The sequence below is a fragment of the Schistocerca americana genome, chromosome 5 (assembly GCF_021461395.2).
Source record: "Schistocerca americana isolate TAMUIC-IGC-003095 chromosome 5, iqSchAmer2.1, whole genome shotgun sequence".
Classification (NCBI taxonomy): domain Eukaryota; kingdom Metazoa; phylum Arthropoda; class Insecta; order Orthoptera; family Acrididae; genus Schistocerca; species Schistocerca americana.
This window is the reverse complement of record NC_060123.1, coordinates 640,287,008-640,310,501: the sequence shown is the minus strand read 5'-3', so window position 1 is coordinate 640,310,501 and position 23,494 is coordinate 640,287,008. Positions and strand designations below refer to the sequence as shown.

Below are 23,494 nucleotides of genomic sequence, written 5' to 3'. Positions count from 1 at the left end.
TTTCTCAAATAACAGTTAAAAAAAAGTAATGCCAACCCAACCCTTTCCATTCTTGTCGATACAGATTTCCTTAAACGGCAGCAACTGACACTGAAGTCAAGACATCTACTGGTACCTGTAGCAGTCGCCAACCACCTTAGCGACTTCAACATCAGTGATCATCGGACATCACTTTGGCATGGTGAGAATGTCACGAACTCCTTCCCCGTGGCAGGTCCAGCTTTGCAGGTACCAGTAAACTTGCCATAAGTGCAACTTTAACAGGATTCGCAGAAATCATGGTATCTACAACGAAAGACTGTCTCAGTGGGGAGCTCCAGAGTGCCCCTGATGCGACAGATGTCGAATCCAGTCGTCCCTCATGACTTTTCTTGGCACTTACCTGTCATGGCGCTTAGTACAGCACTCTTGAAATTTGCATACATAAAAACACCAGTCTTAGAGATGAATGTTACATGGAGACTGATCAGGTATTATGTAATCTGTTCCTGTTTGCACTTTATAAGCAGAAACACATATCTTCCTATTGAGACTCATAGTCATTGATGCAACAATGGTCTTATTACCGCTGATTCCTTGCTCCACAATTGGAACTAAAAGTTCCCGTCTGTTTGTAACGAGAAGATCTAAGATGTTAGCCACACGTGTGAGTTCCCTGACTAATAGCTCAAGGTGATTTTCGGATAAGGCACTTAGATTGATTTCACACGACTCCCTGTCTCTATTTCCTTACCTAATCGTGTGACTCTCCCACGATGTAGCTGCTAAGTTGAGATCTGCACCTAATACACTCTTGGAAATTGAAATAAGAACACCGTGAATTCATTGTCCCAGGAAGGGGAAACTTTATTGACACATTCCTGGGGTCAGATACATCACATGATCACACTGACAGAACCACAGGCACATAGACACAGGCAACAGAGCATGCACAATGTCGGCACTAGTACAGTGTATATCCACCTTTCGCAACAATGCAGGCTGCTATTCTCCCATGGAGACGATCGTAGAGATGCTGGATGTAGTCCTGTGGAACGGCTTGCCATGCCATTTCCACCTGGCGCCTCAGTTGGACCAGCGTTCGTGCTGGACGTGCAGACCGCGTGAGACGACGCTTCATCCAGTCCCAAACATGCTCAATGGGGGACAGATCCGGAGATCTTGCTGGCCAGGGTAGTTGACTTACACCTTCTAGAGCACGTTGGGTGGCACAGGATACATGCGGACGTGCATTGTCCTGTTGGAACAGCAAGTTCCCTTGCCGGTCTAGGAATGGTAGAACGATGGGATCGATGACGGTTTGGATGTACCGTGCACTATTCAGTGTCCCCTCGACGATCACCAGTGGTGTACGGCCAGTGTAGGAGATCGCTCCCCACACCATGATGCCGGGTGTTGGCCCTGTGTGCCTCGGTCGTATGCAGTCCTGATTGTGGCGCTCACCTGCACGGCGCCAAACACGCATACGACCATCATTGGCACCAAGGCAGAAGCGACTCTCATCGCTGAAGACGACACGTCTCCATTCGTCCTTCCATTCACGCCTGTCGCGACACCACTGGAGGCGGGCTGCACGATGTTGGGGCGTGAGCGGAAGACGGCCTAACGGTGTGCGGGACCGTAGCCCAGCTTCATGGAGACGGTTGCGAATGGTCCTCGCCGATACCCCAGGAGCAACAGTGTCCCTAATTTGCTGGGAAGTGGCGGTGCGGTCCCCTACGGCACTGCGTAGGATCCTACGGTCTTGGCGTGCCTCCGTGCGTCGCTGCGGTCCGGTCCCAGGTCGACGGGCACGTGCACCTTCCGCCGACCACTGGCGACAACATCGATGTACTGTGGAGACCTCACGCCCCACGTGTTGAGCAATTCGGCGGTACGTCCACCCGGCCTCCCGCATGCCCACTATACGCCCTCGCTCAAAGTCCGTCAACTGCACATACGGTTCACGTCCACGCTGTTGCGGCATGCTACCAGTGTTAAAGACTGCGATGGAGCTCCGTATGCCACGGCAAACTGGCTGACACTGACGGCGGCGGTGCACAAATGCTGCGCAGCTAGCGCCATTCGACGGCCAACACCGCGGTTCCTGGTGTGTCTACTGTGCCGTGCGTGTGATCATTGCTTGTACAGCCCTCTCGCAGTGTCCGGAGCAAGTATGGTGGGTCTGACACACCGGTGTCAATGTGTTCTTTTTTCCATTTCCAGGAGTGTACTTTAGCACTATCAGAAAATTTATACGCTCTCTTCTCCTAGTGTTCCCTGAAATGTTCCACGTCTGCCGGGTGGTTATAATTAAACTTTCCGTATTTAACATGTTATAACACGGAAGCTAATTACCGTACGAGTATCAGTCTTGCTAGCATTAATGTCCAGAGTTTGGGGTGCATGATTTCCATGCGTTACAGCGCCACCGTCCAGTTCCAACTATGGCCACTAGGTGCCGTGATCAGTCACCGTGATTCATAGTCTCACACACCTGATCAGTAGCAGTGCACTTGTTGACATGCCAACATGAGCTTGGACAAAAGGAGCAGGGCATTATCGGCGAAGCCCTGTTATCAAGACAACACTCATTCTGCAGCTGCACTTCCAGGACACACAACGACGTGTTGACATTACACTCCACTTTCTCGCAAGGATTAATGTTGACGAGGGCTGGTCCTGAACCATCCAATGGACAGACGAAGCTCATTTTTCTGTGAGGTACTACCGTATGGTGTGCCTTCACGGTTACATTCATCATCGGCCCATTGTTTTTTGAACAGGTTGGCTTTGAAGGACCAAAGACGTGCAGGGTGACTGGCCAGCGTTACTGCTATGAGGTTCGCCAGCGTGTCATACACGCTCTACAGAAGAGAGACGCACTGAACTCAACAGTTTTCATGCAAGACGGGGCACCACCGCATATCGCTCGTGAATTCATCTGCTTCTCCGAAACACATTTTGAATCGGTCGAACTACCAGCCTATCGTTTCCAAATGCTTAGTCGGCTGCATCAGCAGATCTCACTCTCTGCGATTTCTGGTTGTGGGGCTACCTGAAGGACAGGGTTTAGCAGGGGAACGTTCACACATGTGTTGATCTGAAGCGCAGCGTAACAAGAAAGATAGCCAGCATACCTACGCACATGCTTCGTTCTGCTGTGCAGAATGCAGTCCTGCGCTTTCAGACTCTTCTCGACACTCATGGGCGCCATCTCGAGCCCTGTTTTAGAAGTAATGGTATCGGTATGTAATCTACATCTACATTTATACTCCGCAAGCCACCCAACGGTGTGTGGCGGAGTGCACTTTACGTGCCACTGTCATTACCTCCCTTTCCTGTTACAGTCGCGTATGGTTCGCGGGAAGAACGACTGTCTGAAAGCCTCCGTGCGCGCTCTAATCTCTCTAATTTTACATTCGTGATCTCCTCGGGGGCTATAAGTAGGGGGTAGCAATATATTCGATACCTCATCCAGAAACGCACCCTCTCGAAACCTGGACGGCAAGCTACACCGCGATGCAGAGCGCCTCTCTTGCAGAGTCTGCCACTTGAGTTTGCTAAACATCTCCGTAACGCTATCACGCTTACCAAATAACCCTGTGACGAAACGCGCCGCTCTTCTTTGGATCTTCTCTATCTCCTCTGTCAACCCGACCTGGTACGGATCCCACACTGATGAGCACTACTCAAGTATAGGTCGAACGAGTGTTTTGTAAGCCACCTCCTTTGTTGATGGACTACATTTTCTAAGGACTCTCCCAATGAATCTCAGCCTGGCACCCTCCTTACCAACAATTAATTTTATATGATCATTCCACTTCAAATCGTTCCGTACGCATACTCCCGTATATTTTACAGAAGTAACTGCTACCAGTGTTTGTTCCGTTATTATATAATCATACAATAAAGTATCATTCTCTCTATGTATTCGCAATACATTACATTTGTCTATGTTAAGGGTCAGTTGCCACTCCCTGCACCAAGTGCCTATCCGCTGCAGATCTTCCTGCATTTGTCTGTAATCGTATGATGTACCTAGTAGCACATTAAAAGTGTTTCAGTTGAATAGATTCTGCATTATTTCTCTTCCCCATGTCCTTGACATTAATGCTACCAAGTTTGGTTTCCGTATGGTGGTTAGGTTCCTTGTTATAACGTGTTCAATAGGAAAAGTTTAATTATAACCAACCGGTATGTCTGGTCAAACGCCGGGTCTGGTTCCTCGAATGGCCGACGTAGCCGTCCTCATTTTCGTGTTGTGCGGCGGGCTTGTGTTTAATGGTACAGTTAGTTGTAGGAGGTGAGAGAAAGTATCCACAAGCTGTAGGCATGGATAGTGCTGGCCGCTCTGGAACACGGGAGTACGGCCCCGATAACTCAACCACTGGTTTGTGGTCCCTATGAGTGTAAAATTAGTCTCCAGTGAGAAAACATGGACTTTATTATAAAGACAATCGCTGAAGCTTCGTTTACTGTTTGCGAGTGGTTACTCTGAGCAGGTGTGGGCGTCTTCGGAGTTGTTCTGTACTGTCGTCGTTCTCAACTTGAGAGCAGCAGGCTAATTGGGATGTCAGAATTATATGTTAAAAACTCTTTATCATCGGATTCAACTCGAATTTAGTAATTTTGTGCCGAAAACAGTGAATTTTGTCTCAAAATCGATTCATAGAACCGATTCTCTTAGAATTTTTGGTAGTATTCGCTGTTACGTATAAGTAAATAGAATTGCGACAATTTACTCAAATGTTCAAATGTGTGTGAAATCTTATGGGACTTAACTGCTAAGGTCATCAGTCCTTAGGCTTACACACTACTTAGCCTAAATTATCCTAAGGACAAACACACACACCCATGCCCGAGGGAAGACTCGAACCTCCGCCGGGACCAGCCGCACAGTCCATGACTGTAGCGCCTTGGACCGCTCGGCTAATCCAGCGCGGCTACAATTTACTCCATATATCACTATGTTGCAGCAAAACAGTTCTAACAAAGTACATTGCTAGCACTGAAAATCTTGTTTCGAACATCTTAGGGCTATGTAGTAAAATACTACTACATCCGTTAAAAATTTAAAATGCGGTGCTGTATGTTGTATGGAAACTGCGTGTTAGATGTGCTTCACTTCATTGCCATTTCGGTAAGGAGTTTAGACATTCTTCAAATGACTAGTAAAACTGCTGGTGTATGTGCGATATAACAAAGCGTCGCTGCAAAATTTACCTTGGGGAAGCGGAAGGTAACCAGGTTAGCGTACTGATTCTCCAGGGCTCCAGGTCTGCCGTAGTAAACGAATGTGGCGTTGTCCACTGAGGAGACGTCGTTCTGGATAAAGATCAGCTTCCTTCCGTCGGGAGAAAACAACAGCGATCCATCCTGGCCCACGGTATCCACTGGGTGGGACCATGCTGGAACATTAAATCGTTTCTTCAGGCACTGGTTGCTCAGGAGTCAACTGACAGTCTCAGGATACTAGTGTACATACCCTGTGAAAGAAACAAAAAATATCGCACTGTGGCGGAGGACACGAGCAAGAAACATTTTGTGAAAGGCTGCAGTATTAAGCAGAGCTGATCACTAGGTTTCACTTTAGCACACATCTTCTTCAACAGAGTACTAGTTCATTTCACATTGCTAATCCAGCCACCTCCGTAACCGATGGCGCTAACTCATGAATGTTTGGTGGCGCTCGACCCTGAGATAGCAGGTTGATACCGTGGCGGGGTGAAGCTCTCCCACCACCCATCTTCGGTCGGCGAGGGAAGGAAGGACTGTGCTGTTTAGTCGCTGCTCTCCAGCCCTCGCGCCATTGTCCTCGATTCGAGTCCAAACTTCCCCATAGTGTTTTGTGGAGTGAGGACCTGCCACACTGTTGACGGGAATCCCTATGGAGGAGGGAGTTAAAGTCCAGTGGTCCTCTTGGGTCTATTCGAGAAACATAGGCTACTGTAAACTTGTGGCTGACTGGCCCTATGCTGAGATATGCTAGATCTGAAACAAGACGCCGGTTCACTGAGAGACTTATTCCAGTCAAATAAACCTACTGTGTCGTGATCATGCACTGTGTGTGGGGTCAGTTACGTGAAACGATTGAGAAATATATTTTCTCGTCTCCAATTGACCGTCAGAACAACGATATTATAAGGAAGCGTCGCCTTTTTTTGCCTCTGAATTGCTAACATCCGAGATCATAGACTCCTGAAACATCTGACACAATGGGTGGCTTCGGTCTGAGGGTGAATGTGCATGGAGAAAGATGTACATAGAGTGAGAGCATGTCCTAAACAGTACAGATTTCATTCCATGTAGGCTTTCACAGCCGGCGTCTTTATCAGTAAACACTTCAGGGCTAAGTTGCCGTGGTCGATCTGTAGAAACAAGCGTGCTAGCGAGGACGTCGCACTATTATACACGTATGTATAGAGAGGCAATTGAAATCCACAAACATCAATACAATTTTAATCGTACAGAAGAAGGATTAAAATTGGATAAGATATGGCGGTCGACGTTGCATCAATCACGTGACAATCGATTGCCTGCAATCGAGAGAACAGACGATAGCCAGAGATAGCTGCACATCGACGCCACGTGACGTGTGGTGCCGCCCCCTACGATCTCTATATAAGCGGCGGCCCAGCTCCTAGCATCCAGTCGTCGACTCACCTCGGAAGATGTTCTCCGTAGTTGAGAACGAAACGTCAGGGAGAAGAAGTTCTACAGATCGACCACGGCAACTTAGCCCGGAAGTGTTTACTGATAAAGTACAGATTTCGTTCTACTTCACTTGTGTGTTCTTTAAGTTATTTAATGTAATGGTCATTATGAGTGGTACACATTGCAAACGATAGTTCTCCTGAAAAGTAAAGAGTATTCTGGCATCCTAAAAATATTTAAATACTCATTGCCAGCAGGCAAGCAGCCCATCAAATACCGAGCGACGTGGAGCAGTGGTTAGCACAATAGACTCACATTCGGGAGGACGACGGTTCAAACCCTCGTCCGGCCATCCTGATTTACGCTTTCCGTGATTTCCCTAAAACGCTTCAGGAAAATGCCAGAATGGTTCCCTCGGAAGGGCAATGCCGATTTCCTTCCCCATCCTTCCCTAATCCGATGGGATCGATCCCTGTTTGCTCCGCTCTCCCAAATCAACTATCAATGGATCTACGGCAGTGCGATATCTTCTGCGTAAGGGACACAGCTATCGAAGAAGCGAGGTGTGTGGCAACGAAGTTGCGCTGTGCGCCTGACTTGTACACGTCCACCTGCAACGCCTGTTTGAAACGCCTGCTACAATCAACCACATCATCCTGTTTTAAGCACTATGTTTCACCCTCTCCCCCCTGTCAGCATCATACAATGCAAATATGACGTCACACTGAACACCCAGTATAGTCACACACGGGCGTTTTATACAGGGTGTTTCAAAAATGACCGGTATATTTGAAACGGCAATAAAAACTAAACGAGCAGCGATAGAAATACACCGTTTGTTGCAATATGCTTGGGACAACAGTACATTTTCAGGCAGACAAACTTTCGAAATTACAGTAGTTACAATTTTCAACAACAGATGGCGCTGCGGTCTGGGATATTTTCCACATATCCACCATGCGTAGCAATAATATGGCGTAGTCTCTGAATGAAATTACCCGAAACCTTTGACAACGTGTCTGGCGGAATGGCTTCACATGCAGATGAGATGTACTGCTTCAGCTGTTCAATTGTTTCTGGATTCTGGCGGTACACCTGGTCTTTCATGTGTCCCCACAGAAAGAAGTCACAGGGGTTCATGTCTGGCGAATAGGGAGGCCAATCCACGCCGCCTCCTGCATGTTTCGGATAGCCCAAAGCAATCACACGATCATCGAAATATTCATTCAGGAAATTAAAGACGTCGGCCGTGCGATGTGGCCGGGCACCATCTTGCATAAACCACGAGGTGTTCGCAGTGTCGTCTAAGGCAGTTTGTACCGCCACAAATTCACGAAGAATGTCCAGATAGCGTGATGCAGTAATCGTTTCGGATCTGAAAAATGGGCCAATGATTCCTTTGGAAGAAATGGCGGCCCAGACCAGTATTTTTTGAGGATGCAGGGACAATGGGACTGCAACATGGGGCTTTTCGGTTCCCCATATGCGCCAGTTCTGTTTATTGACGAAGCCGTCCAGGTAAAAATAAGCTGCCCACATGCATATCGCCGTCATCAATCCTGTGCACTATATCGTTAGCGAATGTCTCTCGTGCAGCAATGGTAGCGGCGCTGAGGGGTTGCCGCATTTGAATTTTGTATGGATAGAGGTGTAAACTCTGGCGCATGAGACGATACGTGGACGTTGGCGTCATTTGGACCGCAGCTGCAACACAGCGAACGGAAACCCGAGGCCGCTGTTGGATCACCTGCTGCACTAGCTGCGCGTTGCCCTCTGTGGTTGCCGTACACGGTCGCCCTACCTTTCCAGCACGTTCATCCATCACGTTCCCAGTCCGTTGAAATTTTTCAAACAGATCCTTTATTGTATCGCTTTTCGGTCCTTTGGTTACATTAAACCTCCGTTGAAAACTTCGTCTTGTTGCAACAACACTGTGTTCTAGGCGGTGGAATTCCAACACCAGAAAAATCCTCTGTTCTAAGGAATAAACCATGTTGTCTACAGCACACTTGCACGTTGTGAACAGCACACGCTTACAGCAGAAAGACGACGTACAGAATGGCGCACCCACAGACTGCGTTGTCTTCTATATCTTTCACATCACTTGCAGCGCCATCTGTTGTTGAAAATTGTAACTACTGTAATTTCGAAAGTTTGTCCGCCTGAAAATGTACTGTTGTCCCAAGCATATTACAACAAACGGTGTATTTCTATCGCTGCTCGTTTAGTTTTTATTGCCGTTTCAAATATACCGGTCATTTTTGAAACACCCTATATGTGCATCACAAGTAGCACAAGGAACAGGTGCCATGCTGTCAAGGAATTCACAGCCGCATTGCCATTTTTTGGGGGGAAATTAAACGTTAGTAGTTTTGAGTTCAACCTAGCACTGTTTAGGATTACGTGCTATTTCAAGGCACTTGAAATAATAAATCATTGTCACAAAATTATGTGAATTTTCAAAAATATGATGAATACATTCAAAGTAATATTACTTTCATAAACCTCATTTGCACATATTTAAAATTAGCACAATATTTTTATTGTATATTCTCTTCCACTATTGTCCTCTACGTAGCATTAGGAACTTGCGGTACTATATTGTCGACAGAGTTCTTTGCTTCACATTACTATTAAGCTTTGCATAGTAGAAGTAGATACCTTAGGGGTTGCGAAGCAACTCAAATCGCTTGATACGGGCAAGTCTTCAGGTCCAGATTGTATACCGATTAGGTTCCTTTCAGATTACGCTGATACAATAGCTCCCTACTTAGCAATCATATACAACAGCTCGCTCACCGATAGACCTGTACCTACAGATTGGGAAATTGCGCAGGTCGCACCAGTGTTTAAGAAGGGTAGTAGGAGTAAGCCATCGAACTACAGACCTATATCATTGACGTCGGTTTGCAGTAGGGTTTTGGAGCATATACTGTATTCAAACATTATGAATCACCTCGAAGGGAACGATCTATTGATACGTAATCAGCATGGTTTCAGAAAACATCGTTCTTGTGCAACGCAGCTAGCTCTTTATTCGCACGAAGTAATGGCCGCTATCGACAGGGGATCTCAAGTTGATTCCGTATTTCTAGACTTCCGGAAAGCTTTTGACACCGTTCCTCAAAAGCGACTTCTAATCAAGCTGCGGGCCTATGGGGTATCGCCTCAGTTGTTCGACTGGATTCATGATTTCCTGTCAGGAAGGTCGCAGTTCGTAGTGATAGACGGCAAATCATCGAGTAAAACTGAAGTGATATCAGGTGTTCCCCAGGGAAGCGTCCTGGTATCTCCGCTGTTCCTGATCTATATAAATGACCTGGGTGACAATCTGAGCAGTTCTCTTAGGTTGTTCGCAGATGATGCTGTAATTTACCATCTAGTAAGGTCATCCGAAGACCAGTATCAGTTGCTAAGCTATTTAGAAAAGATTGATGTATGGTGTGGCAGGTGACAGTTGACGCTAAATAACGAAAAGTGTGAGGTGATCCACATGATTTCCAAAAGAAATCCGTTGAAATTCGATTACTCGATAAATAGTACAATTCTCAAGGCTGTCAATTCAACTAAGTACCTGGGTGTTAAAATTACGAACAACTTCAGTTGGAAAGACCACATAGATAATACTGTGGGGAAGGCGAGCCAAAAGTTGCGTTTCATTGGCAGGACACTTAGAAGATGCAACAAGTCCACTAAAGAGACAGCTTACACTACACTCGTTCGTCCTCTGTTAGAGTATTGCTGTGCGGTGTGGGATCCTTACCAGGTGGGATTGACGGAGGAGATCGAAAGGGTGCAAAAAAGGGAAGCTAGTTTTGTATTATCACGTAATAGGGGAGAGAGTGTGGCAGATATGATACGCGAGTTGGGATGGAAGTCATTAAAGCAAAGACGTTTTTCGTCGCGGCGAGATCTATTTACGAAATTTCAGTCACCAACTTTCTCTTCCGAATGCGAAAATATTTTGTTGAGCCCAACCTAAATCGGTAGTAATGATCATCAAAATAAAATAAGAGAAATCAGAACTCGAACAGAAAGGTTTAGGTGTTCGTTTTTCCCGCGCGCTGTTCGGGAGTGCAATGGCAGAGAGATAGTATGATTGTGGTTCGATGAACCCTCTGCCAAGCACTTAAATGTGAATTGCAGAATAATCATGTAGATGTAGATGTAGCTGTAGAAATAGTGGTATGGCTGAGCAGATATGAGCACAGGCGGCTCGTTGTCGTCCTTCTGTAAACAAAGCAACCACTTGGCTTGGGACCTTATATAATCAAAGTATACGCTCGTGTTCTTGTGTCTGCGACTAAATTATGGTTCGAATGGTTCTGAGCACTATGGGACTTAACGTCTGAGGTCATTACTCCCCTTGAACTTAGAACTACTTAAACCTAACCAACCTAACGACATCATCATACACTTGCATGCCCGAGGCAGGATTGGAACCTGCGACTGTAGCGGTCGCGCGGTTCCAGATTGAAGCGCCTAGAACCGCACGGCCACTGGGGACGGCCACTAAATTATGACCAAACTATGTAAGTACTTGGCGTTGCCCAGGTATGCATTTACTCCAAGACTCCAATCTTCTGTTAGTCCATTTCCGCCTTCCCCTTCTCTCTTACCACCTCCTCCACCATCACACTCTGTTCACCTTCACTGCCACCTCTCTCTGTCCTCCTTATCCACCCCCCCCCCCCCCAATCTCTTTCTATCACTTTCTGTCCTCTCTCTGTCCATTTCCTCCTCCCACTCTCTCTGTCCATCTCTTCTTCCCCCTCTCCCTGTTCGTATCCTTCCCCTCTCTTCCTGCGTCCATTCACCTCCTATCCCCTCTATCCATCTCATCCTCTTCCCTTTATCTATTTCCTCCTCCCCTCTGTCTGTTCATCTATTCTTCCCCCATAGCTCTGCCTATCTCTTCCTCCCCCTGTTGCTGCCCATCTACTTCTCTTTCGTTTCTCTGAACATCTCCTCCTCTCCCCTCTCTCTGCCCAATTCCTCACCCCTCTCGCTGTCCACTTCCCGCTCATTCTATGTGTATCTCCTCCTTCCCCATTGTTGTCTGTCCATCTCTCCGTCCTCGCTTCTCTCCACGTTATTGTTGTAACTTGCTTGGAGAGTGTTGTAGTTGGCAGAGAGCCAACCAACACCGTGTTACTAGTGGAAGCCAAAAAGCACGCGTTTTAGCTCACGCAGGCTGGCGTGAGGAGGGAAGAACTATAATGACGTGAGGTCTAGAACATGACAAGGAATTAGAATTCAGAAAGCGGACGTAATTAGTGTGATACTTAATTTTAATCCATTAATGATGAACGTCGCTCTTGACGGTACATGATTCACAATATTATCTGTTCAGAATAGTAACTGAATATGGCCATTGCTAGGTCGTAGCAAATCACGTAGCTGAAGGCTATGCTAAACTGTCGTCTCTGCAAATGAGAGCGTATGTAGACAGTGAACCATCGCTAGCAAAGTCGGCTGTACAACTGGGGCAAGTGCTAGTGAGTCTCTCTAGACCTGCCGTGTGGCGGCGCTCGGTCTGCAATCACTGATAGTGGCTACACGCGGGTCCGACGTATACTAACGGACCGCGGCCGATTTAAAGGCTACCACCTAGCAAGTGTGGTGTCTGGCGGTGACACCACAGAGAGCTTTGTGGTTCTCTAGTGGATACAAGATCGAGGAAGAGATGCCATTCATGCACAGAGAATTCAGATACAAATTTATTCTGCATCTAACGTCAAACAGTGAAAGTAATACATAACTTTGTTTGCTGTAGTTGCAGTGTCAGTTGCTTGCAGAAGATTTAAATGTTGAAATATATACAAATACAAACGTTTACAATTCAGGCAGTCTTCAGTGCTATGACTTTTCCGTAGGTGACGAGTCCTGACTGCTATAAAAGTCTGTAAATGATATGAAATGACAAACACGCCAAATGGGCTCTGCACTTCGATGTTTGAACTTCAGTAAACTCTCCGCTAGATGTCCAGAGGGGGGATGCTTGCATCTCATTGGCAGCAGCGTAATCGTTCGTGGTAGCGCCCTCGTTCCGCGGGGGCGTCTGTGGGAAACGCGGCGGCGTAACTGACGACGCGCGTATTGTAAAGTGCCACCGACTGAAATGTATTACGAATACAGTTAGAAGTAAAGAAGTAATAAATTAAAATCTCGTGCTTCACATGGCAGTTTTATTGCATGAAAAGCGAAAATGTAGCAAACGACAAACTTCTATCCTGTCATCTTTTTGTAGGTGTCGTCAGTGTTCACCTCGGTTCCGAGAGTTCCGGAACCTGTACATAAAATCAGAATAAACATCAACATAAACTGTTGTGACTTGGCAAGACAGCCAAGCCACTAAGAGGAAGCCGAAAGGCACGCGTTTAAGCTCACGCAGGCTGGCGTGAGGTCCGGAACAGTTAAAGGAGTTGAGTCTAGTAAAAAAAGTACGGAGCTTCTGGAATACTTAACTTTAATCCATAATTGGTGAACATCGGTCTGACGGTACATGCATCACAAGATAAATAGCAAATGATAATGGCGCCATGCTAGGTCGTAGCAAATGACGTAGCTGAGGGCTATGCTAACTATCGTCTCGGCAAATGAGAGCGCAATTTGTCAGTGAACCATCTCTAGCAAAGTCGGCTGTACAACCGGGGCGAGTGCTAGGAAGTCTCTCTAGACCTGCCGTGTGGCGGCGCTCGGTCTGCAATCACTGATAGTGGCGACACGCGGGTCCGACGTATACTAACGGACCGCGGTCGATTTAAAGGCTACCGCCTAGCAAGTGTGGTGTCTGGCGGTGACACCACATAAACATCATTTCTGTCCTTTCTATTGCTCATAAAAACCACACATTGCTTGTTGTACCACCATAAAGTGAGACCTTCAGAGATGGTAGTCCAAATTTCTGTCCACACCGGTACCTCTAATGCCCAGCAGCACGTCCTCTTGCATTGATGCATGCCTGTATTCGTCGTGGCACACTATCCACAAGTTCATCAAGGCACTGTTGTTCCAGATTCTCCCACTCCTCAACGGCGATTCGGCGTAGATCCCTCAGAGTGGTTGGTGGCTCACTTGGTCCATAAACGGCCCTTTTCAGGCATATTCGATAGGGTGAATGTCCGGAGAAAATGCTGGCCACTCCAGTCGAGCGATGTCGTTATCCTGAAGGAACTCATTCACAAGATGTGCATGTTGGGGGCGCGAATTGGCGTCTTTGAATGCCTTGCCAATATGCTGCCGACATGGTTGTACTATCGATCGGAGGATGGCATTCATGTATCGAACTATCGAACAGCCGTTACGCAGCCTTCCATGACCACCAGCGGCGTACGTCGACCCAATATAATGCCAACCCAAAACAGCAGGGAACGTCCACCTTGCTGCACTTGCTGGACAGTGTGTGTAAGGCATTCACCCTGACTTGGTTGCCTCCAAACAAGTCTCCGATGATTGTCTGGTTGAAGAAATATGCGACATCATCGGTGAAGAGAACGTGATGCCAATCCTGAGAGGTGCATTCGGCATGTTGGGCCCATCTGTACCGCGCTGCGTGGTGTCGTGGTTGCAAAGATGGACCTCGGCATGGACGTCGGGAGTGAAGTTGCGCATCAGGTGGCCTATTGCACACAGTTTGAATCGCAACACGACGTCCTGTGGCTGCACGAAAAGCATTTTCAACATGGTGGCGTTGTTGTCTAATAGGCGCTGCTCATGCATGGTTGTTTACATCTTTGGGCTTGTTTAGTGACTCTCCGAGCAGTGAGAGGGACAGTGTCTGTGATATAACACCCACAGTAAACGTCTGTCTTCAGGAGGTCTGGGAACTGGGGCGATGCAAAAGTTTTTTTGATGTGTCTAGTTTCGTAAAGGTTTGAAATAATGTGTTAAGTTTGTTGGAAGTGTAAGTGCTCTCATTCTGAAATACTGGATGACTAAAAATCGGTGTTCTCCCATCTACACTGCTTTCCACCCCCACTGCGACCTATGTGATAGGTGGGTGGTTCTCACTCATACAGTGATTCTTTCCAGACAGTAAATGATATGTGTACCAAGTCTGGTTCAAATCTGTCCAGTGGCTGAGGAGCAGTATGGAACATACAACATATATTTTTATAATTTGTATGGATTGTCTTGTGAGCGAAAATGGCCACCTTTTCCCTCCCCATACTTCTGCGTCGGTTAGGTGATGTACAAATGGCGCCGCTTTATCCTACTGAATTATCTTAATTACAATAACTTATGACCAAAATCTAACATCACAGGATCGTTTCTACATACAAGTATGTAGAATTAAAAACCTACTGCAGACATCGCCACCACTGTATAAAAAAGTATTTTACAATCACGGACGCATTATAGCTTTATAGCGATGCGTTTGCATCAGTCAGCAATATCTGCTGTTTTAAGTAAACGTAAAGCCAGCAGAGCAGGAAACTTGAAGAAAAAATACATACATCCCAAATTTCAAAGCTGTATTACCCATGGAGGCAGCCTCGAACACAGATCACCGCCGTTTCTAGTAGCATAAAAATATGACAGGTACATATTTGCAGCTTTAGTAAGTCATTGCTACTCACACAGGTCTGCTCGCAAAAGACAAACTGTACTGCCGCATCTGGTCCACTCTAGCATTGCATTCATTTCTGTGTGCGACTGTAGGGAAGGGGATGCGGGGGAGGTGGGAACCATGTAGATAACATGCATTGTCACCACACAGAGCTGCTGTCCAGCTGTTCAACTACTGGCCTCCCTCGTGCACAGCATGGCGACTGCTGCTGCCGCGTCAGTGTGGGCCGTACAACTGTGTTAAGTGCTCTCACTGTGCAGCCTTCTGTTTACATAGTGGGCGGTGCAGCTATCACAAGCAGCAACAAGATTCTGGGGATGCAGGTTCACTGTACGGGAGTTTGGTACTTGTATATGCACAGCCACTGACGCACACTCTGCAGACGTGAAGATGTTGCCAACCCCATTGTGAAGCATCAGCAGAAGAGGGGGGACAGACATCTGAATGAGACTTTTCACTGAGTCCCTACCACTTGAGCAGCACTTCTGAGACAACACGTATAAACTCTAAAAATCTAAAAAAAAATACTAAGCAGACGCCTCTCAGCTTTTCGACCTGTATCAAGAATTTTAACATCTGAATAAATAGGTCACGTAAAGTGTTGAATAATACACACTCGAAAGTTACAGCCTCTGGTGAACTTCCTGTGCTCTATCAAACTTCTACACAGGGCTTGGATTCATATTGATAAGAAATGAGGATTGATGTGATGAGCTACCCAGTTTTGGCTACTTTTCAAGGCGGTCTAACTCCACAGCATTTAGCAATGAAGTAGCAACTTTTTTGAAAACGAAGCCTCAGAGTTCACACCAGACAACGTTATCACTACTAGTAATGTCTATATTTATTACACTACTGGCCATTAAAATTGCCACACCACGAAGATGACGTACTGCAGATACGAAATTGAACCGACAGGAGAAAGATGCTGTGATATGCAAATCATTAGCTTTTCAGAGCATTCACACAAGATTGACGACGGTGGCGACACCTACAACGTTCTGACATGAGGAACATTTCCAACAAAAAATGGTTCAAATGGTTCTGAGCACTATGCGACTTAACTTCTGAGGTCATCAGTCGCCTAGAACTTAGAACTAATTAAACCTAACTAACCTAAGGACATCACACACATCCATGCCCGAGGCAGGATTCGAACCTGCGACCGTTGCGGTCACGCGGTTCCAGACTGAAGCGCCTTTAACCGCAGGCCACACATTTCCAATAGATTTCTCATATACAAACAGTAGTTCACCGACGTTGCCTGGTGAAACGTAGTTGGGATGCCTCGTGTAAGGAAGAGAAATGCATACCATCACGTTTCCGACTTTGATAAAGGTCGGATTGTAGCCTATCGCGATTGTGGTTTATCGTATCGCGACATTGCTGCTCGCGTTGGTCGAGATCCAATGACTGTTAGCATAATATGGTATCGGTGGGTTCAGGAGGGTAATACGGAACGGCGTGCTGGATCCCGACGGCCTCGTATCACTAGCAGTCGAGATGACAGGCATCTTATCCGCATGGCTGTAACGGATCGTGCAGCCACGTCTCGATCCCTGAGTTAACAGATCTGGACGTTTGCAAGACAAAAACCATCTGCACGAACAGTTCGACGACGTTTGCAGCAGCATGGAATATCAGCTCGGAGACCATGGCTGCGGTTACCCTTGACGCTGTATCACAGATAGGAGCGCCTGTGATGGTGTACTCAACGACGAACCTGGCTGCACGAATGGTAATACGTCATTTTTTTGGATGAACAGGTTCTGTTTACAGCATCATGATGGTCGCATCCGTGTTTGGCGACATCGCGGTGAATGGACATTGGAAGCGTGTATTCGTCATCGCCATACTGACGTATCACCCGGCGTGATGGTGTGGAGTGCCATTGCTTACACGTCTCGGTCACCTCTTGTTCGCACTGACGGCACTTTGAACAGTGGACATTACATTTCAGATGTGTTACGACCCGTGGCTCTACCCTTCATTCGATCCTTGCGAAACCTTACATTTCAGCAGGATAATGCACGACCGCATCTTGCAGGTCCTGTACGGGCCTTTCTGGATACAGAAAAAGGTCGAATGCTGCCCTGGCCAGCACATTCTCCAGATCTCTCCCCAACTGAAAACGGTGGCCGAGCTACTGGCTTGTCACAATACGCCAGTCACTACTCTCGATGAACTGTGGTATCGTGTTGAATCTGCATGGGCAACTGTATCTGTACACGTCATCCAAGATCTGTTTGACTCAAAGCTCAGGCGTATCAAGGCCGTTATTACGGCCAGAGGTGGTTGTTCTGGGTACTGATTTCTCAGGATCTATGTACCCAAATGCCATCAAAATGTAATCACATGTCAGTTCTAGTATAATGTATTTGTCCAATGAATACCTGTTTATCATCTGCATTTCTTCTTGGTGTAGCTATTTTAATGGCCGGTAGTGTATCTAAACTACTGTCACTACTGTTGCCGCAGGACGGAAGCGGTTGCGATACCTGCTTTCAAGTAAACACCACATCTTGGAGAGCCCCAAGCACGTCAAAGAGTGCTACACCGGACCGTGCCGCCCAGCGCTTCACATCAACGCTGGTGTTGCCTCCACCGTAATGTGTTCGCTACCAACACTGCTGCGAGCCTGAAGAACGCGGATGAGCCACAACGCTGTCCACTGGCACACACTGTGCTACTGTCGTTATCCTCATTCCCCAGTGACTGCGCAGTGCCGGCGGGATGCTGTATAAACAATTAACTCTCACCTCATGCATTCAGAACAGTTCAGCTCACCGTGCAGGCTGCAGACCAATGCCAATGCCAATATTCTCAAAAATAATTTTATAACTCGCGTACTACTCTTCGGGGACATTTTCTGAAATAGAGGCTTTTTAACATTCCATCACCCCGACATTTTTCCGTAGCAAGACCAGTGCAGTGACCATTTTTACGCCAGCTGTGCTACACACTAAAACTCGTCATCCTCTGGTGGCAGACTGACCGCAGGTGGTCGCACACTCCACCATGTATGACATCGCATCCTCTTGTTACAGTGCGTGTGCAAAAACACAAGATGTCTGCACTGTCTTAAAATGCAACACGGTCTGTGATATATGATCATTTACATTTACATACATACTCCGCAAGCCACCGTACGGTGCGTGGCGGAGGGTACATTGTAACACTACCAAACATCCGTATTCCTATTCCACTCGCAGAGTGAGGGACAAACGAGTGTCAGTATTCCTCTGCATGAGCTCTGATTTCCCTTATCGTATGTTCGTGGCCCTTACATTAAACGTTTTGTATCCGCCTGGAAGGCGGCGCGTGGGTAGTTGCAGGAGCACGAAAATTACGTCGGTCCTGCAGTGAGTAAAAGTGGTGTACTGGTGCAAGAAGAATACATAACTTTGTAAAGATGCATAGTCTTAGACCCGTCGTATGTAGAGCAAAGCTGAAGCGAAGTGTCCTGGTTGTCTGCACTTGATGAAATGGACAGAATCTACCGTTGTGCTCGTAGAGATGAACTGCGCCTGCTAGAGGGCGCTGTCATCGTTGTCTGTCGTAGTGCGAACTTAACTGGCAGCTACGCCGTGGCATCCTAGCTATCGATACCACAAAACGTTCATTGGCGGCAATAGGATCATTCTACAATCAGCTTCAAATGCCGGTTCTCTAAAATTTCTCAGTAGTGTTTATCAAAAAGAACATCGCGTTCCCTTGTGGCATTCCCACTTGAGCTCCTGAAGCATCCCCTAGCAGCCCGCCTCTGAGTTGGGCCGGCCGAAGTGGTCGTGCGGTTAAAGGCGCTGCAGTCTGGAACCGCAAGACCGCTACGGTCGCAGGTTCGAATCCTGCCTCGGGCATGGATATTTGTGATGTCCTTAGGTTAGTTAGGTTTAACTAGTTCTAAGTTCTAGGGGACTAATGACCTCAGCAGTTGAGTCCCATAGTGCTCAGAGCCATTTTTGAACCGCCTCTGAGTTGCTTCGGTATCTCCCTTTAATCCAGCCTGGTGGGGACATTGACAGTCAAGCAGTAGTCAGGAATGGGTCGCACTGGTGTCCTATATGCAGTTTCCTTTGCAGATGAGCCACAGTTTCCCAAAGCTCTTCCAGTAAACTAAAGTCGACCACTCGCCTTCTCCACTACAATCCTTACATGCTCGTTCCACTTTATGTCGCTTTACAACATTACACCTCGCTATATAATGGACGTGACTGGGTCAAGTAGCAAACTACTAATGCTGTATTCGAACTGCAGGTGATTGTTTCTCCTCCTTATCTGCATTAACTTACTTTTTCTACATTTAGAGCTAGTTGCCATTCATCACACCAACTATAAATGTTACCTAAGTCATCTTGTATATCCTACAGCCTGTCAACGACGACACCTTCTCGTACACAACAGCGTCATCAGAAACAGTCGTTTATTGGTGCTCACCCTATCCGTCTGGTCGTTATGTATATGGAGAATAAAAGTCGTCCTATCGCGGTTCCCTGGGGCACTCTTGACGACGCCCTTATCTCTAATGAACGCCCGCAGTCGAGGGCCACGTAATGGATACTATTATTTAAAAAATCTTCGAGCAAATCACGTATCTGGGATCCTAAATAGATTCTCGGACCTCCGTCAACAGAATGCAATGGGGCACCGTGTCAAACTTTTCCGCAAAAATAGGGCTATTGAATCTGCCTGTTGCCCTTCATCCAGAATTCGCAGCATATCATTATATGACAATCATTTACTACGCACCAGGTTTTTGTTTCTTGGGGACAATGCGTTTTAAACAGTCACATGAATTCCACACAACAGGCTGCGTTTTATGCATGGAATGGGGTAATAAACAGATGACGTGGTCACGTTTTTCTCCTTGGTCTCACAACAACGTGATATGTTGCCCATCACGTATTAACACAACAGAATCATCACCAGATGCCTTCGCAAATTTCGCAAAATTCTGGATCGAGGAAAGGCAGGCCTGGCCTGCGGGCACGGAGACAAACATCCTAAAAGCGATGCTTTCTATAACCGTGCTGATTCGCGAACATAAGCTTCACGATGTAAAGGAAATTTATTATATTCAGACTTAGAAAGTGTTCAGGAATTGTGCAGCAAACGCATGTTAAGGATACTGGTCTGTAATTTTGCGGGCCCGCTCTTGATTCATGCCATTCTCGTATTTTTATCAGCGATCGCGCTTCGTTTTACTGATATAAAAATCATCAGTAGCTTGTAGTGAACAGTATTTACAGTTTGACTTGCTTTCTAGATCTAAAAACAGTTCGATACGAAAGATATTGGTTCAAGTGGTTCTGAGCACTATGGGACTTAACATCTGAGGTCATCAGTCCCCTAGAACTTAGAACTACTTAAACCTAACTAACCTAAGGATATCACACACATCCATGCCCGATGCAGGATTCGAACCTGCGACCGTAGCGGTCGCGCGGTTCTAGACTGAAGCGCCTAGAACCGCTCGTCCACACCACAAAAGATATTGTGCTATAATTTTTCTTACGGTATTTTATGTCCGATTTTCGCCTCCATCTGGATATGTTGCCTCTTTGCACATTTCTGAGGTATTCCACCGTTCGACGCTGCTGTTTTTTGCCTACCCTCACATCAGCTTGCAACACCAGACATTTTTTTTAAAATCGGAAATACGACAGAATAGAGCACCACTGCATACTCTGGGCTAAATTTGTCGCTGTTTGTTTTTGTATGAGTAGTGTTGCCACCTTAAAAGGCAATTTCGGTATTCACTTGATCTAAAATGTTCTCTTAATCTATAGTTTGCGATATATGCATAAAGTCATTTTATTTATTTATCGTCTATAATTATTTTAGATGTAAGTGAAATTTAGGAATAGTATTGGAACTGAAGACCTAAATCGTGAGTAGATGGGAAGAGCGGAGGGGTAGGTAAAGATGAGTAAAAGTAGTACACAGTGAGTGCTAAGATATTTAGTAGGGGAGGAGAGTGAGAAAGTGAGTTGGTAACGAGATGCAGGAAAGAGAGGTGGGGATAGAGTGGCAGTTGAGGGAATGGTGGGAGAGAGTGAGTGAGACTGAGTGAGGTGGCGCAGTGGTTAGCACACTAAACTCCCATTACGGAGGACGACGGTTGAAATACATGTCCAGCCATCCAGGTTTAGGGTTTCCGTAGTTTTACCAAATCGCTCCAGGCAAATGCCTATATGGTTCCGTTGAAAAGCCACAGTCGGTTGTCTTCTCCAGCCTTGACAGCATCCGAGCCTGTGCTCCGTCTCTAATGACCTCGATGTAGACGGGACGTTAAACCCAGTCTTCATTCCTTCCTTTGGAGAATGAATGAGTAGGTCAGTGTGTGTGTGTGTGGGGGGGGGGGGGGGGGGGGGAAGAGAGAGAGAGAGGGAGGGAGGTGAAAGATAAGGTTTATTTTTACGTGATTAACTGAATGATTTTATTGGTTTCTGGTTTCCAATAGTTGCTGAGTCATTAAGTAGCTATTGACGGTTTGTTAATGGTTTGTGTATGTGGTAGCGTCCTTGAAAAGTGATGAGGTGTGTGCCTTTTCTGATTCTTTCGGTATTCATATCTTTCCGATTATGCTTAGCCCATGATATTCCTGTTCAAGACGATCTGCAAATATTGAGTAGTTTGTGTTGAAGTGTGCTGTTGTAATTAGAATACACGATTACGCTTGTCCATTACGTTTAACCGCTGGCAAATGATACGGATCCCAATCTCACCGTCAGACGTTCCTAAGATATATTTCTGTTTCCCATTTCACCTTCGGTAAATGTGGGTACCCTACTCTTGTAACAGGTTCGTGGCCAATTTTCTGTGTGTACGAGTTGTGTTCAGAAAGTAGGGAACGTTTTGGCATTAAAAATAACTAATTACAAAATATACATTTTATTATATACATCTGAAAGAGCGACTAACATATTACTTTTCCACATAGTCACCAAACACATAGAGGCACTTATCATAGCGCTGGAGAAGCTTTGAAAGACCTTCGTCGTAAAATTTGCCGCCTGAGACTTGAGCCAGTGAGTCACGCCCGCCTGGAGTTCCGCGTCGTCATCAAAGCGTTTGTTTTGATCTCCTCTTCTAAGGCTGTGCGAAGTTTGACAGTACCAGGCAGAATTTATGGTTGCTCCAAGCAATAAGAAGCACACCTTGCATATCCCAAAACACTGTCGCCATCGACAAGGTTTGCAAAGATTTTCTTGGTTTTGGAGGGGGAGGGGGGAGGGGGGGGGGAGACCTTGTGTGCCCCCACTCCATGGACTGTAATTTTGTCTCGCAGTTGAGGTGTTTCATCCAAGTCTCGTCACCAGCCACCATTCGATCCAGTAATGAATCACCATGTTTGTGGTAGGCCTCCAAAAATGTCAACGTTGCCCCCATTCGCTGTTCTTCACGGTGCTCTGTAAGCATTTTGAACACCCACCGTGCACAAAATTTGTGGTAGCCTAGCTTGTGAGTGACGATTTCAAACAGCAAAGCCCGTGAAACTTGTAGAAAAGAAAGCGAAAGCTCCGTTATTGTGAAGCGACGGTTTTCACGTATCGTTTCATCAACTTTAGCGACAAGACCGTCAGTCACAATGCTCGGACGTCCACTCTGCTCTTCATCATGAACGTTGGTTCGGCCATTTTAAAACCGAATGCACCATTTCCGGACGGAACATTCACTCATTACGTTGTTTACGTATACTTCGCACAGTTCACGATAAATTTCTATAGGTTTTAGGGTTTTTGCCAACAAAATCCTTACCACAGACCGCACCTCACAACTGGCGGTATTTTCGATTGCAGCGTACATTTCAAAATCTGAATATCGAAAAAGCCAGACGCGCAGAGACGTTCCCGCTGTCACGGATGGATGCCGACTGAGCTGCTGAGCACGCACATACCAAAATATACGCAATCGGCGCGCGCCTAACGGTATCAGACGGAAATGTTCCCTACTTTCTGAATAGCCCTCCTATATTTGTCTAGCCTTTTCGCTAGGAGCTACAGTTCCAAGCTAGTTATAGTCCATAGTAAAAGAAAGTGAAATAGGTTTGATTGTCACACCGTTCATTTCAGAATTCTTGCCCCGTGTTGAGACAATGAACACATGCTGTTAAATATCGACAGGAGTAATGTTTTGTTGTTCCTAATTTCCAAGTCGCCGATGGATCTCAGTAATACCGCAGCTTTTATAATGAGTCATTGACAATTACTGTTAGCCTAATGGTATTCCATTTCTTGTTGTTTCTGAAGTTATGGGCCGCTTATAAGTGTTAGGAGGATGAGA

The 23,494-nt window shown here is 46.4% G+C and overlaps 1 protein-coding gene across 1 annotated transcript in view; it reads right to left on the bottom strand.

Annotated features, from left to right (window-relative positions):
* LOC124616602 (venom dipeptidyl peptidase 4-like) overlaps positions 1-23,494 on the bottom strand; it is a 318,997-nt gene that overhangs the window by 142,544 nt on the left and 152,959 nt on the right. Inside the window, exon 4 of the mRNA XM_047144923.1 lies at positions 5,206-5,390. Within this exon, the coding sequence (XP_047000879.1) occupies positions 5,206-5,390 (185 nt within the window). The remainder of the gene's footprint in view (positions 1-5,205; positions 5,391-23,494) is intronic.